Genomic DNA, 15788 nt, shown 5'->3' with positions numbered 1-15788 from the left:
CCTTTCTTTTTCTTTTCTAGTTGCTCTTTCACTTCTTCCCAGGTAGGCCTGGGTCGATTCAGATAATCCTGGATGGTTGGCCCTGAAGACTGGATTGGACCTCTTGATCTGGCCATTGCTATTGGATTCATGTAGGCCACCCGATTGTCCCGCTTCCCCATGGTGCCGCACAGAGCGCCCAATTAAGAGTGCGAAAGCTAGACCAGGCAACAGAAGCAGCCGAAACACTGTTGGTAGAAATTGCAGTAAATGTTTTGAATCATTTTAGGTTTAGGATATCAAGGAAGCCCTGAGTCATGAAAGAGGACTTCTAGAACTGCTTCTTCTGAAAGTAACGAGCCATCAGATATGTGTGCTCAAAGTGAGGGGGAATATTCGGAGGGAGGATTAATGGCACTGTCTTTTACTGTAATAAATTTTTATTTAAACATTCACCATATTTTTGATCACACCCCATACATAGGGATGTTAAAGAAAACTTATTTGTTAAAAAGATTAAAGACGCCATGGTAGTGCACACTTGTAATCCCAGCGCTTGGGAGGCTGAAAACAGGAGAATCACTACTAGTCATATCTACATAGTGAGACCCTATAGACCCAGTACTAAATACATTTTTTTTTAATGATTAGTTAAAACATAATAGAGAAGAATTTATTCAGAACCATCTTGATGGATACAGGGACCATAGCAGTCAGGTTTTCTGGTGAGAGAGAGATTGGGTTCAACTCTGAACGTGCACAGGCAGTTGGGGATTTATAGCCAAGGAACAGACAGGGTCATGCCTAGAAAGGGACTATGAGGAATCATCAGTAGTCACAGGGATTCTTGAGAAACCAACCTGACAAGGATCTTGCTGAAGACAGCCCAAGGGCTATCAGCTATCAGCTCACCCGGGGGTGAGGAACCTGGTCAGAACTTCCTAGTTTCTGATTAGAAGCATTCATTACTGAAATTGGATGCTCCCAGGAAGTGTACCAAAGGATGTGCTCTTGGGTGTGTTTCCAGCAGGAAGTGGCCTTTCTGTCCTTAGATGGGAGTGTGATGATCATGGGGTGTGGCGAGAAGTAGCACAGGTGACCTGAGGACTTGGTCATGATGATTTGGGATACTGTGTCTGCCCTGCCAATGTAGAGGCTACGGGTGGTGAGTCTTTATGGACGTGACTTACATAATAGGACAGAATATAGGTTTGTAATATAAATTTGAGAGGGAGCCTACACATTAGCTCAGTTGTTTAAGTGCCTGCTTAAGTAAAGGTAGTCAGGCTCAGGATGCTGTAGTTCGATCCCCAGATCCTCATGTCTTGCAAGACCTACCCTTAAGACATCCTGAGCCAGCCCCTGCCCCCAATAAAAATCCTTCTGAACTTTAGGGGCCAGAGGGATAGCTCAGAAGGGCCTGAGTTCAATCCCTGGTTCTGCCAAAAAAAAAGAAAAAAATTAATAGAGAATTTTATCTAAATATAAACTTCTAACACATGTATATTCACAATACACTGTAATGAATTTAGAATTTTTATAGTCTGGAGCACCCTGTATGTTATTACAGGCTTAGCCTGACAGGAAAAACCTATGTGTGTGTGTGTGTGTGTGTGTGTGTGTGTGTGTGTGTGTCCCACTCAGCCCACCTGGGGGCGGGGCTGGCTGGCAAGTGGTGCTGGGGCATTGAACCGCGGTCCCTGTGCTTTGCTAAGCTTGTTTCAAGTAGGTGCTTTAGACCACTGAGCCATCTCACCAGCCCTTTAGCTTTTAATTTCTTTCTTTTTTTGAGGAACTGAGGATTGGACTCAGGCTCTTGTGCTTGCCAGGCAAGCGCTTATTCTACTGAGCTGTCTTCCCGGCCCAAACAGGATTATATTCTTTCTTTTTTTTAAAAAATTTTATTTATTTATTTATGTGTGTGTGTGTGTTTGTGACCAGCTTAGCCCACCAGGGGGTGGGGCTGGCTGGCATGTGGTGCTGGGGGATTGAACTGCGGTCCCTGTGCTTTGCTAGGCTTGTTCTAAGTAGGTGCTTTAGACCACTGAGCCATCTCACCAGCCCTCTTTCTTTTTTTTTGGAACCAGGGATTGAACTCTGGCCCTTGAGCTTGCCAGGCAAGCACTTATTCTACTGAGCTATCTCCCCAGCCCCCTTAATTTCTTGTATATGGTGAGGAGCCACATTGAGAGTCTTTCTGGGTTGGAGGTGGAGTACAGAGGATTGAACCTAGGGTGTTTGCAGGAAGCTACATCCCCGATCCCTTTTAGTTTTTATTCTGGCACAGGGTTTTGCTGATTTTCCCAGGCCAGGCTGACTTTCAGTCCTCCTGCCTCAGCCTCCCAGAATGCTGGAGCTACAAGGATGTGCCCCCATGCAAAACTAAGAGTCTTCCCACATGTTGATCTGGATGTCATAGCATCATTTGTTGAAAGAAATGACTTCTCCCTCAGCACCCTGCCTGTGTCAGAAAACCATTTACTGCATGACTGAGGATCTCTTCCTGGGCTCTGTTCTGTGGTGTTGATCTCTGCCAAACCACACATCAGCTCTCCACTGCCTCCGTTGTACTAAACCTTGAAATCACAGAGAGTTAGTCTTCCAAGTTGGTTCTATTTTGGAATGGTTTTCACTACTTTATTTATTTATTTTTTGGTAGAACTGGGGATTGAACTCAGGCCCTTGTGCTTGCCAGGCAAGTGCTTATTCCACTGAGCCATCTCCCCGGCCTCACTACTTTAGATTTTATCACATTTCTGTATAATATTTTAGAATAAGCTTATTAATCTACAAGTTTTTAAAAAAAGCTTGGGGCTGGTGAGATAGCTCAGTGGTCTAAAGCACCTACTTAGAACAAGCTTAGCAAAGCACAGGGACCGCGGTTCGATCCCCCAGCACCACATGCCAGCTAGCCCAGCCCCGCCCCCTGGTGGGCTGAGCTGGCCACACACACACACACACACACACACACACACACACACAAAAATAAAAAAAATTTTTTTGAAACTTTGATAAAATGGAACTGAATGTATAACTACTTAAGTGAGAACTGATAATCTTAGCAATGTTAAATCTCACAATTCATTACCTTAGTGTACTTTTTTATTTTTATGATTTTACTTTGCAGTGTTTTATAGTATTTGGTGTGGAATCTTGCACATTTAAAAATACTTATTTTTAAATTTTTAGAAGTTTTTTTCAGGCTACAGTTTATTTTCTGGTTTTTGCTACTTTATGGAAATACAGGTTTATATTGACCTTGTGTTCAAGAGCCTTGCTCAGTTTAATTATTATAATAGTTTCATAGGTTCCCCAGTACTTCCTATGTAAAATACATTACCTTTGTGTCTCAGTTACTTTTCTGTCATTGCTGGGACAAAATACCTAACACCCAAAAATAAGGTTGGAAAGGTTTATTTAGCTCAGTTAGTGGAGGTTTCAGTCCATATTCAGCTGGCTCCAAAGCAAAGTGGCACGTGGCAAAAGGGCAGCTGTTCATGGCAGTGGAAAACAGCAAAACAACAAGAGCGAAAGGGAGGAGTAGTGGCAACAGTGGCTACAGAAAGCATTTTGTTGTTGCATTCAGGCTGTCTGCTCCAGGCTGGGTACCCATAATTCAAGCATTGGATCACAAATTAATCGCAAAGTCTAAAAGTCCGCCCCGGGCTGGTGAGATGGCTCAGTGGTCTAAAGCGCCTACTTAGAACAAGCTTAGCAAAGCACAGGGACCACAGTTCAATCCCCCAGCACCACATGCCAGCCAGCCCCGCCCCCTGGTGGGCTGAGCTGGACACACACACACACACACACAAATAAATAAATAATTAAAAAAAAATAAAAGTCCGTCCCATGACTGCATGAGGCTTTGAGGGGGACAACTAGACACAAACCATAATACTTGTATAGATGTTTTACTTCTTCCTCTCCAATATTTTGCCTTTTATCTGTAACCTTTGGGTAGGCAAATTTCTGAAGTGATATATAAAAAACATTAGCCTAAAGAGAAAAATAATAACAGATAACAGGCTGGAGTGTACCTCCTTCAGAAGCTCACCTTGCCCTTCTCCTTGTAGGAGAAAATCATCATAGGACTGGCCTATGACTGTGTGGACAAGATGGTGTACTGGACGGACATCACTGAGCCCTGCATCGGGAGAGCTAGCCTGCATGGCGGAGAGCCAGCCACCATCGTCCATCACGGTAGGCAGGCAGAGCCCACCCTTTTTTGGGCCCCTTTGTAGCAGCTCGCGTGGCTCCGGGTAGGGGTAAAAGGTGGAAGGTGGAATGTATGGCCATTCACCAGGTGTGGTGGTTTGTGAGAGGCTGAGCCTCTGTCCCCAAACACCATCTGTCCATCTCCTCTCAAGAGTCTGCCATGAGCCCAGGAACACTATAGCTGAAGTTTGTTGCTGGCTTAGGAGAATAAAATCAAAACAGGACAAATGTCTGTACCTTTCCCTGATAAGACCCACAGCCAGCTGGCTTGAGGCATAACAGCGGAGCTTACCATCCAGATTAATGTGTATGTTTCTCTTTGGCTGCTGAGCCTGGTGTGACCACTCTGCTGTGTACTACATGAAGCGTGACAGGCAGATGAATCACAAAGTTGGGAGGGTCACAAGTCATTATCTTGAGGGTTGAATCTAGTCCTGAGATAGCTGGTGAGTTAAAGAGTGGTCATTTCACCCTGTAGCACAGCGGGGTTAGGGGTAGCTTCTCTTTTCTGTCTCACTGATTGCTTGCATTGCCTTAGCCGGAAGAAGTCAGTATGAGCCCAGGATTCTGTGCAGTGTTTTAAAGCCTATACTCAACAAAGCAAGTCCATTTTATATGAGTATGTTATTTTTAGATCAAAGGCCACTGTAGCAAACATCCTAGGGCCTGTAAAAATCTTCCTGTGCCATTAAGAATTACATTTTAAGTCATGACTCATCCACTGATCTGGTAATATTTTTGCTCAGATTTGTCATTTTGACCTTCATTGTATAAAATCTTCTTGCTTCAAATCAGAGATTTGTCTTTAAAATATATAGGCTTCATTTTGTGTATCTTTTTGGGACTTCGCATTTCCGGTTTACTGCTTCTCCTAGTGGTAGATAATCCGCAAGGGTCTTTGCGCTGGAAGGATGCCCAACAGTACTTCTTTCCTCCATTTGCTCTGTCCCTGGAGCTAGCTGCTGCAGTGGGAACTGAGCCCAGGCTGGATTAAGTCTCTGGCTTTGCATTTAAACCCTGAGGCCTTTTCTGGAAACAGATAGACATTTAAATGATCTCTGCTAGTTGTTACGCTTTTGCTTACTGAACCAGAAGTTTGTGCCTCTCATCTCTGTCGAAAATGTTATCTTCAGTTTGATTTGAAAGCCCAGTAGAGGGAGGGAGCAGGTCATCACTGCTATTTCCTGTTGCTTCTGGAGCTGATAATCATCCAAGAATGCTTTAAGCACAACGAGAAGCCTTCCCAACCAAAGCCTGCTTAAATTCAAAAACACAGAATTCAACCAAAATGTAGTCTTTGTAGACGAAAGATCACCAGGCAGAGATGGTCAGCAGTGGTGGTAGTGGTGGTGGCGGTGCAGGGGGTGGCAGGGGGGTGTTCAGGTACTGTTTCTATGGTTAGGTGCTGTGGGTATCCTTTCCTTTTCCTCTTCATTTCATACACTCAGAATCCTGGGCTTCTCTTTCTCTTTATGTGTTGAAATCCTAACCAGTATCTTTAGTGAATATGATCAGTTTCCTTTTGACAGCAGTGCAGAATACAACACCACCATGCCATCCACCCTGTTCTCTGTGTAGTAAAGGGTGAAGTATAGACCCTTCCTTAGTAAGTGTAGTGTTTTCCCGTTTGGGAGTGAGGCGCCTTGGTGACTTCTGGGTTTAAAGTCACAACCGGGGCTGTGTTAGAGGAAACGTTATGGTGTGGATCTCCTGCGGGGTACCTCTAGGTGCTGTGTGGAGGCCGCCTTAAGCCTTTCCCTTGCTCTGCATGTCCCTGTGGTTCTCATCTCTCAGGATATGCTCGTTCCAAGTACTCCCCAGAATGGATTACTCCGGTTCTGTCTGAAAGCCAGAAGGGAAGGGGCCTTTGGACGTCACTCTTGCTGTCCCTGGGGCTCTAGGGATGTGGAAAAGATCGTGATACTTTTCAAAGCACTACTCTGGGTTTGAATAATAAAAGATGTCATTCAAGTGAGGTTTCTAGTTCTGAGTCACTTTCCCTCTAGTGTCAGGGGTTTTGACTCCCTGGCAAGGCTGATACACAAATGGGGCCAAGTGCTAGACTCACTGTGTACAGACAAAGGAACCCCAGGCCCCTCTGTAGGGCAGCCTCTGCCCATTCCTGCCTGCTTCCCCTCCCCACCAGCTATGCCACGAGTCTTCCTGCCCCTGATCAGTTCGGTGAAAAATCCTAAGTGAGACTACTTGTTATACAATGTCATTGTAATGTTTTGAATTTATAGCCAGGAAACTGTTGGAATCTTGAACTTTGGGTAGAGCTAGACAAATGCTGAGTGCTCACACTGAAGCTTCTGGTACTTACTTGAACACCACTGTAGCTCAGTGAGGACTGGACTGCAGGGCGGGAGGGAGACATTTGTAATCAGTGGCACCCCTTCTTTTCACCGTTTATACTTGCATTTCTTGAAAATATTATTGTTCTGGACTGTCTTACCCCATACTAAATGAAAAAGGAAAATTAATTTACTGGGACTATCTTACCCCATACTAAATGAAAAAGGAAAATTAATTTACTGGTCCATCTCCATCTAAAGACCTTTACTTAGGTGATAGTCTAAATATTTTTTCCCTGAATCCAACCTTGGGGGCGGGGCCCTCACACTGAGCTACATCCCTTGCCCTTTCTATGGTTAGAGACTCACTAAGTTGCCCAGACTCAGCTGAAACTTTCAGTCCTCCTGGCTCCTCCCCACCGAGTTCTGGGGTTACAGACGCCCACCACCATGCCCAGCATCCTCGCTTTGTCTCTGGCTCATGTTCTCCAGCTGTAGAAAATCATACAGGCTTCATTTCAGGCCATTTCCCCATCTTCCTTTATACCCGTGTGCTGGCCCTGCTTCCCAAAAACTTATCCAGGATCTTTGCCTGACAAACTCTTAGGGTTCCTTCAAGAGCCAGCTGGGGGTACCTATCCCCCACTCCCAGAAAGTCCTTTTTGATCTCTGCATGCTGGGTCCCTCCTCAAGGCTCCATGGAACCTGGAATCTGGTCTGATTCTTGGCAGCTGTGGGCCAAGGCCATAGTCAGACCCTGACCTTGCCCTCGTTCCCAGTGCCACATATGATGGGTGGACAAGTAAGGTGTTTTGTCTTTTGTATTTTAGGGAAGGGTCTACAGGGTGTTCAGAGTCTCACTACCGGATTGTACTCATAGTGATCTGCCTGTTTACAGCCTCCCAAGAGCAAGAGCTGGGATTACAGGCGCGCATCACCACGCCCAGTCTCAATTGCCATCTCAGTGAGCCCTGGGGGCAGGGCTGGCACGGCAGGCTCAGGGATTGAACCCCCAACCCCTGTGCCTGCTTACAGGCTCTTCAATCCTCCGAGCTATTTGGCTAGCCCTAGTTTGTCATTTTGAGAGTTGCTTATCTTATAAACATTCGCCATTTCATACATTCCCACTTGGATTTTCAAAGTGTAAGGACTGGATACCCTGTGAAATAGCACTGGGTAATCAGCAAAGCCTAATTTCAGGCAGGGCATGCAGCTCAGCAGACATGACCCTGGGTGCTGGCCCCAGCGCCACAGAAAACAAATAGGAAGAGAGGAAAGGAAAGGAGAAGTTCACCTGCCCTGTGTCTGGTTCTAGATCTGGGCAGCCCCGAGGGCATTGCCATCGACCATCTTGGCCGCAACATGTTCTGGACGGACTCTCACTTGGACCGAATAGAAGTCGCCAAGCTGGATGGCACACAGCGCCGAGTGCTGTTTGATACTGATTTGGTGAATCCCAGAAGCATCATAACGGATCCCGTGAGAGGGTACTTCTGTGTCTTTTGTTATATTTGTGTCTGGCCCTTCTGGATATTCTCAAATGTGAGGCTCTAATGCCAGCGTAGCTGTCCTGAGATGAATGGGTAAGGGATGGTGACTGGCAGCGATCCCGGAAGCTGGCAGAAAGCCGGCACATGCATGATGATGCAGATTTCATACTTGCTCCGTTTTTAAATCTCTTGCCAAGACACTTGATAAGTTGCCAGCTCAGAAATTGATTTTTTTCTGCAAGGGTTGAATGTGGATCCATACTCAACTGTCCATGAGCCCCGTGCGTCCCTGGCCTCCGCCCGTGAACCTGCCATCTGGGGACTTCTCACGGGGCTCCTCAGCACATCGTTGTTTGGGAGCACATTCCTCGGGCTGTGCCTGCTCTGCCACCTCTTAGATCAAAGAGCTTTGACTGTTGCCTCTGCTGGTGTGCGGCTTGCCTTCTGGTCCCTTGAGTCTGTATTATTCCACTGAGCAATCTCTCCAGCCCCGGGAGGCAACATATGGAGAGTTAATATATGTTTATGTCACTTATGACATTTTGTTTTTGCAGAACCAGGGAATGGACTCAAATAGAAGTCACCAAGCTGGGTGGCCCACAGTACCGAGTGCTGATTTGGTGAATCCCAGAAGCATCATAACAGATCCCTTGAGAGGGTATTTCTTGCGTTTGCCAGGGAAGCACTTACTCTACTGAGCCATCTCCCTGGCCCCACTTATGACGTTTTGTTCATAGTTGTTTTTTTTTTTTTAAAGTTATGTTAGGGAACTGAATTTGTTAGTGACAATAACCAAATTCAGATGAGGAACCAACTCTAAATGTCCTTGGAAAAGGACCCATTTGTTTTTCATAAACTTTTCTCCCATACACATTTAGCATTTCTCTTTCTCTTCCTTTTCTCCTCCAGGAATCTTTACTGGACAGACTGGAACAGAGATAACCCCAAAATTGAAACTTCCTACATGGATGGCACGAACCGCAGGATTCTTGCGCAGGATGAGCTGATCTTACCCAATGGCCTGACATTTGACCCGTTCTCATCACAGCTGTGCTGGGTGGACGCAGGTGACAGAGAGGTTGATGCTATCCTGGGAGAATTCTCAGTCAGGAGCTGGCAAACAGTGACCCCCAGGCCCAGGGAAACCTGCTCCCTATTTTTGCCCAACCCAGACTCTGACCAGTTTTTACATTGTGACTGCGAAATGTTACATTTGAAGTGGTTGTAGCAATACCTGGGAACCACCTTTTTTTTTTTTTTTTCAGAACTGGGGATTGAACTCAGACCCTTGCACTTGCCAAGGAACTTATTCCACTGAGCATCTCCCCGGCCCCAAAATACAGTTTTTTGTTTTTTTGTTTTTTTTTTTGCAGAACCGGGAATTAAACTCAGGTCCTTGAGTTTGCCAGGCAAGCACTTATCCTACTGAGCTATCTCTCCAGCCCCAGGGAACCACCTTTTGTTTTGCCCATAGAACCAAAAATAATTCTTACCTGCCCCAAGAGTAGGCTGTCCCCTATTCTGAGTGGCACCTAATGGGGCTGGCAGCTTGCTACATGTCATGTGATTCAACTTAACGTTTCCAAAGCTCCCTTTAGTCCCCATGGCTCCAGCAGGGCTTTGAGTCTAGGAAGCTCCAACATGAGCACCCCGTGCGCAGTCCCAGACATGTAGCCCTCCTTGCCAGATGCAGGTGCCCCTCAGGCTTGGGGTGGAGGGAGGAGAGCCACTGTCCTGTTCTGCAGCAGTCTCCATACCTGCTCTATTCTAAGCTGTGTCAAATGTCAAGGATGCTAGTGGCAGCACTGTGTCCCTGTGCAGTCGGGATAAGGAGGACACATGTACTGGCAAGGGGTGATCAAAATATATGGGGAGGCTAGATTTTTTTTTTTTTTTTTTTTTTTTTGGTGGAACAGGGGATTGAACTCAGGTCCTTGCGCTTGCCAGGGAAGCGCTTATTCCACTAAGCCATCTCTCCAGCCCCAGGAGGCTAAAATTTAAAAGTCAATTACAGTAAAAGAAATGTTACCATTAGTGTCCCTGAACTCCCCCTAGTTTACATACTATTTTTGCCACTTTTGGGGGAGGGGTGTTAGAAATTAAACTCAGGACCTCAGGCTTGCCATACAGGGGCTGTGCTGCTGGGCTATACTTGGCCCCTATTTTTGCCACTTTCTAAAGCAGTTCTGGAGGCTTTCCATGAGTGTCTTTATAAGGCGTGATTAAAAAAAAATGCAGTGAATGCTGTCGCTGAGAGTCATCCAGTGGAAAAGCAGGCTCATGAAAACATCCCAGTATGTCCTCTTCCACGTTATTGGGTCTCGTACTTCCTAAAGCCAAAATGACCATGAAAAGGTCAGTGTTTTTGTTTTTTTAAATTAGATTTTATGGCTACACTTTAGATACATGATGATCACATTTGTTAGAGGGTTTGTGCTTGTTGCATGTGATCCTCTGCTGTCCCTTCAACCTTTCCTCCTCACCCAATTTACAAAAGCTTTGTTTAATTCTCTTGGGAAGATACCCAGGAGGGGAATGGCAGAATCAAATGGAACCTCTAGCCATTGTTTTTTTTGTTTGTTTGTTTGTTTTTGGGGATTGAACTCAGGTCCTCACACTTGCCAGGGAAGCACTTATTCCACTGAGCCATCTCCCCAGTCCAAGCCATTGTTTTTTTAAGGAATCTCTATACTGATTTCCACAGTACTTGTACCAGTCTGCACTCCTACCAACAGTGGAGAAACGTTCCTACTTCTCCCCAGCACCCCCCCCCCAGCATTTGTTATTGATTCCTTGATCGTAGCCATTGTTTCTGAAGTAATGTGAATCTCAGTCTTGTTTTAATTTCTTCCCTTAAATGATTAGTGATATTTCACATTTTTTCATGTATTTGTTTGCTGAAGAGTCAGACTTTTGCATCTATTTGGGACATTGACGCAGCTTATAATTGAACAACTCAGGCCACTCACAGCAGGTGCCTTCCAGAACTGCTTCAGAAAGAGCCAAGAGTGGGATAAATGTGTTTGAAGTGATGGGTAATGACTATTTTGAGGGGTTTCATGGCAATATGACTTTTATTATAATACATTTGTAAAAATTTGAACATCCACTGTACTTTTTATCACACCATGCAAATGATCCCCTGATCCTCAGGACAGTGCCTGTGGTGGTGCACATGCTACCAGGCAGCATTTGTAATTGCTATGACTAGAGAGTTTTGGGATCCAGAGATTCTTAGCAGAGTAAGAGCAGGAGGTGGCACAGCCCCTCCTGAGACAGGAGGCTGGACCCGCAGAGACAGCACCCTGGCTTATGTCTCCTAGGCCCGGGTGTGGGTGCTGGGACATAGGTGGGTGTAGGCAGATGAAAGAAGCAAGAGTACCAGAAGGGAAACTGTGCCTGCATCTAAGAGCGAGCCCTGGGATCTCTAGGGTCTGTTGCTGAGGTTCTCCCACTCTTGGCCCTGTTACCCTCAGCCTGGGACACAAAGGACCCATTGCTTGCATGAACAATAAGCAACTTGTTTTTCCTATGCTCAGGCACCCATCGGGCAGAATGCCTCAACCCGAGTCAGCCCAGCGTGCGCAAGGTTCTCTCGGGACTTGAGTACCCTTTCGCAGTGACAAGCTTTGGGAAGAATCTGTATTACACAGACTGGAAGAGGTATGTGGGCTGCCGCCCCACCGTGGGTCTCCAGGAGGTCAGGTCCTTCCCTGTTGACTCTTGTCTAGACCTTTAAGCCTTCAAAGATGCCCCCTTTCCCCTCTTTTCTGGTTATAAGGGCATAGGAGATGAGGGTTAAGGAGGGAAGACAAGGCTCCGAGGAGCATAGGAGGTGCCATTGTCATCTGCATGTTCCCAGAATCTGTTCTTCCCCAGGAGCTGGCCTAGAGTCACTTGGCTGTAGGGTTCCATGCCTCTGCCATTGCGATCACCACCTCTTCCTCCTCCGCATCAATACTAGAGATTAAACCCAGGCCTTTTGCACTTAGCTACATCTCTAACCCTGTTTTATTTTTTATTTTCAGACAGGATATCAGTGAGTTGCTCAGGCTGGACTAGAATTTGAAATCCTGCTGCCTTAGATTTTAGGATGCTAGAATCTTAGACATGTACCACCACAGCAAGTTTAATTATAATTCTTAGCCTGTGGCTTTCCCATACCTTCTGAAGGAAGGAAAGCTGAGGAGGTCTCTGGCTAGGGCTGTCTGTGTAGACCTGTGTCCCCCTTAGTAATTATAACTACCTGATTTATCCCTATCTTTAGGAAAGAACTGCATGCTTGACCTGGCCCTCTACCCCATACACCCCTCAGGAGCCGTGAGCGGTGCTAGGCAGCAAGACCACCATGTCTGTTTATGGCCCCCAGACTATAAGGAGGCTATCCTGTTGAGAAGTGTTCTACCTTTGGATGTTTTGCAGGAATTCCGTGGTTGCTGTTGATCTTGCAATTTCTAGTGTGACAGACACATTCCACCCCCACAAGCAGAGCCGCCCATATGGCATCACCACCACCCTGTCACAGTGTCCCCAAGGTAACTCACCTATGCTGCCACTCCTGGGGATCTGGGGATCATGAAGCTCAGGGTGCAGTGCTGGCTGTTGGTAGCCTGGTTCGCACTATGGGAGAGAGGTGTTCCCTCCCAGCAGGGCCCTCCATTCAGGAGTGGTGTTTAGTTAGGTTTTTAGCTGCTCCGAGTAGATACTTCATGGCACAAGGGCTTGGTAGATGCTTGGCTCACAGTTGCCAGGATGTTGGAACTGTGAACTATTGAGGGATCAGATATAGATCCCAAGACTGGGCCTCCAAGACCCACCAGACATCTAGAGGAGTGCTTAGCCAGACTCTAGGGGAGATGCCTACTTAATCAAGTTGAAACTGCACTTTGACCACCCCCAAGAACTGAGCCAGAGCCAAAGTTAAATGATGTAAGCATGGCCAGGAAAGTCCGAGCCCCTGCTGGGTCTCTAAGAGTGCAGTCTTCAGGTCCCTAATAGGCCCTCAGAGTCAGCAGAGCATCTCGGCTGCTTTGCATATTCATCTGTTTGGTTTAACAGCAACAGCAATGCTTAATTAGAAGTGAAACTTACCTGTGACGCTTACGGGAGTCTGGTACTTGACGTACGCTGGCTCACTCAGGCATGTGCACCTTGTATACCCTGTGGGGTCGGTGCTGTTGTGATTCCTTTTGTACAAGACAAAACAAGCCACTTGATCAAAGTCACCCACTCACAGTGGCAGAGCAGCAGGTGGATCCTCGACTGCTGTGTTCCAGCTTCTCTGAGCAGTTTCCTCTTCACCTTCCATCCTCCCTATAGGCAGTACAAACCCAAGAGTATGAGCTAGACCGAGTCTCAGCTCCATGTTAGGGTGGTGGAAATCCTCCCTAAGGTCTGTGTAAGTGAATCTGTGGGGCGCTGGTCGGGAGCCAGTTTCTGCCTGTTTGGTTTAATGAGGAGGAAACACGCAGCTCAGCTTGGCCGACTGCCAGCACAGCCCTCCCCCTCCGCTGGATCCCTCACCAGCTTGGCCTCTGGGAAACCCAGAAACAGGGCTAATCAGGAGGCTGCACACTACATAGCTGTTGAGTTAGGGTAGAGGCGGCTGTGCGCTGATGTCTGCCTTTTCCAGGTCACAACTACTGCTCAGTGAACAATGGCGGCTGCACCCACCTCTGCCTGGCCACCCCAGGAAGCAGGACCTGCCGCTGCCCTGACAACACCCCAGGGGTAGACTGTATCGAGCGGAACTGAAGACAGGCATGCCTCCTTCCCTCTCCGCATATCTCACAGCAGTGCCCTACTTGAAACTACTTGGTCCAGACAGGCACCTGTCCGCCAGCGGAGGGACCGCTATGCCCAGGTCTATCCCAGCCTGAGCCCAAATAACTTTCCCCACACTCAACCCCAAAATATGCACCCAGGGCTTCTGTTATAAGATCTCTGCCCTGATATAGGGGTTGGATCTCCCACCCTGACCTCCTCCTTCAGACAAAGTTACAGAGCCCCGGGTGAAAACAATGTCCCATGTCCTAGGACCTTTCCCTAGTCCTAGTCCCCAGGGGTGAGAAGACCCTCCACAGGCATGGGTGGCCCCTTCTTGAGGGCCTTCTGAGATTGGCCTGTACTCTGAAGCACCCACCATCCTGCCAGCTGTTCGGTACACCAGCTGGGGCCAGACCAGGCAAGGATGTGAAGGGGGAGTTAGCCCTGCCACTCCATTTCTCTTGGTGCTCTCATGTCCCCTGTTGTCCCCACCTTTTTGCTTCTCAGTTCCTCACCACCTTTACCCTGCCCAAGACACTGATGTCAGTGAGCACACTCTCTGCCTTATGACCACAAACCTCCCAGTTCCAGCGCTGCATGGAAGCTGGTGGGCAGTAATGAGCAGCCCTTCCCAGAGAGAATACTGGCTGTTCAGCAGTGCAAAGGTTGATGGCAACAAAGCATCCTGGGGAAGAAATTTATGATGTAGTCAGCTGTTTGAGGATCAGGGTTCTCTTGATGTGCCTTAGGTGATACCAAAGATGACACATTATCCCTCCTGGCCAGCAGCACCTGTGTCTCAGCCTTTGGCTGTGGTGCTGTGCTGGTCTCCAGTCCTGCTGCTGATACCAGTGTCCATTCTTACAGAGACCAGCTTGGCACCGGCTGGGGCCTACCTAACCCTTACCTCCAGCCCCTATTCTTGAGTACCTGTGTGCTCTCAACCCTGAACATCTTTATGTCTCTCTTCTCTGTGGCCCCTGCTGCATCTATTTTCATCTAAAGACACAGTCTAGGAAGATCTCAGACGCCTTCCCTCATACCTTGTCCTAATGCAAGGGACTATTACTATGTTTCATATTTATGTTTGAACAAGTTTTTTCGAAACCATTTCCTGGCCGTATGAGTAGCTGGTGTTCTCTCTTCCAGCTGCTTCCCAGAGTTCTGAGACAACCAAAATTTTGGATTGGAATTTAAACAAAGAGTTTGAGCCAGGACAGCATGGGGCAAGAGGGGTAAAAAACATCAGAAGAGACTGATCAAGGGCAGGAATGGAAACCCCAAGAGGAAGGGGCCAAGGAGGGGTTTAAGAACACCAATAATAAAATCCATTAACACCAAAGAGAAGCTGGTACATTTTTGCCAAAACTCACATATCTTAAGGACATGGAAGAATTTGTTCTCCTTGGGCAAAAGATCCTCACCCCCTTTTGCTTAAAGCCTTAGTGCTTGCTGCCTGCCCCTTCCCTCCTGCCTTTGCCTCACCTACTTAAATAATTGGAGTTGTTTTGAGAAGCAGCTGTATCCCCAAGAATCACAATTTTGGGGAAATGTGGGTCCTACATGAAGCGAGCCCCATACATTATATTTGTGTTTATCATCCCATATCAAGCCCTGCATATGAAGTGTTCATCATGATGTGTAGTGTTTGTAACTATTTTTTTCATTTTACTAGATTCATTCTAAAGTCTCAAATGGTAAGTTTTAAGCTGTGGAAACCACTGAAGGTGCTTATTAACTGTTCCTCAAAATGTACACAAGTATTGAACAATTCCTTGAGTTTACAGCTGTACAAATATTATGAAGGATATTAAAAAGTGTTTTTGTTAAAAAAGAAAGTCTGTTTGTCTTTTTCAAACGAAGAGCTGTAGTGCTGGGAGGCTGGCTCACCATGGAGCCCCAAGACTCAAGCTGCATGAGATCTTGCTGGGAGTTGCATGTATCCCCAGAATCTAGGAAGAACGTAGGGGCTTGCAGTTGACTTGAAGAGTGACTACATCATAAATCCCAAGCCACCATTTTAGACATTGTTTTCACTTCAGGA

The 15788-nt window shown here is 46.8% G+C and overlaps 1 protein-coding gene across 1 annotated transcript in view; it reads left to right on the top strand.

Annotated features, from left to right (window-relative positions):
• The window catches only part of Nid1 (nidogen 1), an 88588-nt gene extending 73014 nt beyond the window's left edge, over nt 1-15574 (top strand). Inside the window, exons 15-20 of the mRNA XM_023700861.1 lie at nt 4053-4179; nt 7804-7975; nt 8888-9045; nt 11518-11641; nt 12401-12513; nt 13611-15574. Coding sequence (XP_023556629.1) covers nt 4053-4179; nt 7804-7975; nt 8888-9045; nt 11518-11641; nt 12401-12513; nt 13611-13732 — 816 coding nt within the window. The 3' untranslated portion in view covers nt 13733-15574. The remainder of the gene's footprint in view (nt 1-4052; nt 4180-7803; nt 7976-8887; nt 9046-11517; nt 11642-12400; nt 12514-13610) is intronic.
• The last annotated feature ends 214 nt before the right edge of the window (nt 15575-15788 follow it).

Source organism: Octodon degus, unplaced genomic scaffold, assembly GCF_000260255.1.
Source record: "Octodon degus isolate 3935 unplaced genomic scaffold, OctDeg1.0 scaffold00127, whole genome shotgun sequence".
Taxonomy (NCBI): domain Eukaryota; kingdom Metazoa; phylum Chordata; class Mammalia; order Rodentia; family Octodontidae; genus Octodon; species Octodon degus.
The sequence above is the reverse complement of the archived record's forward strand: the minus strand, read 5'-3'. Positions and strand labels throughout refer to the sequence as shown.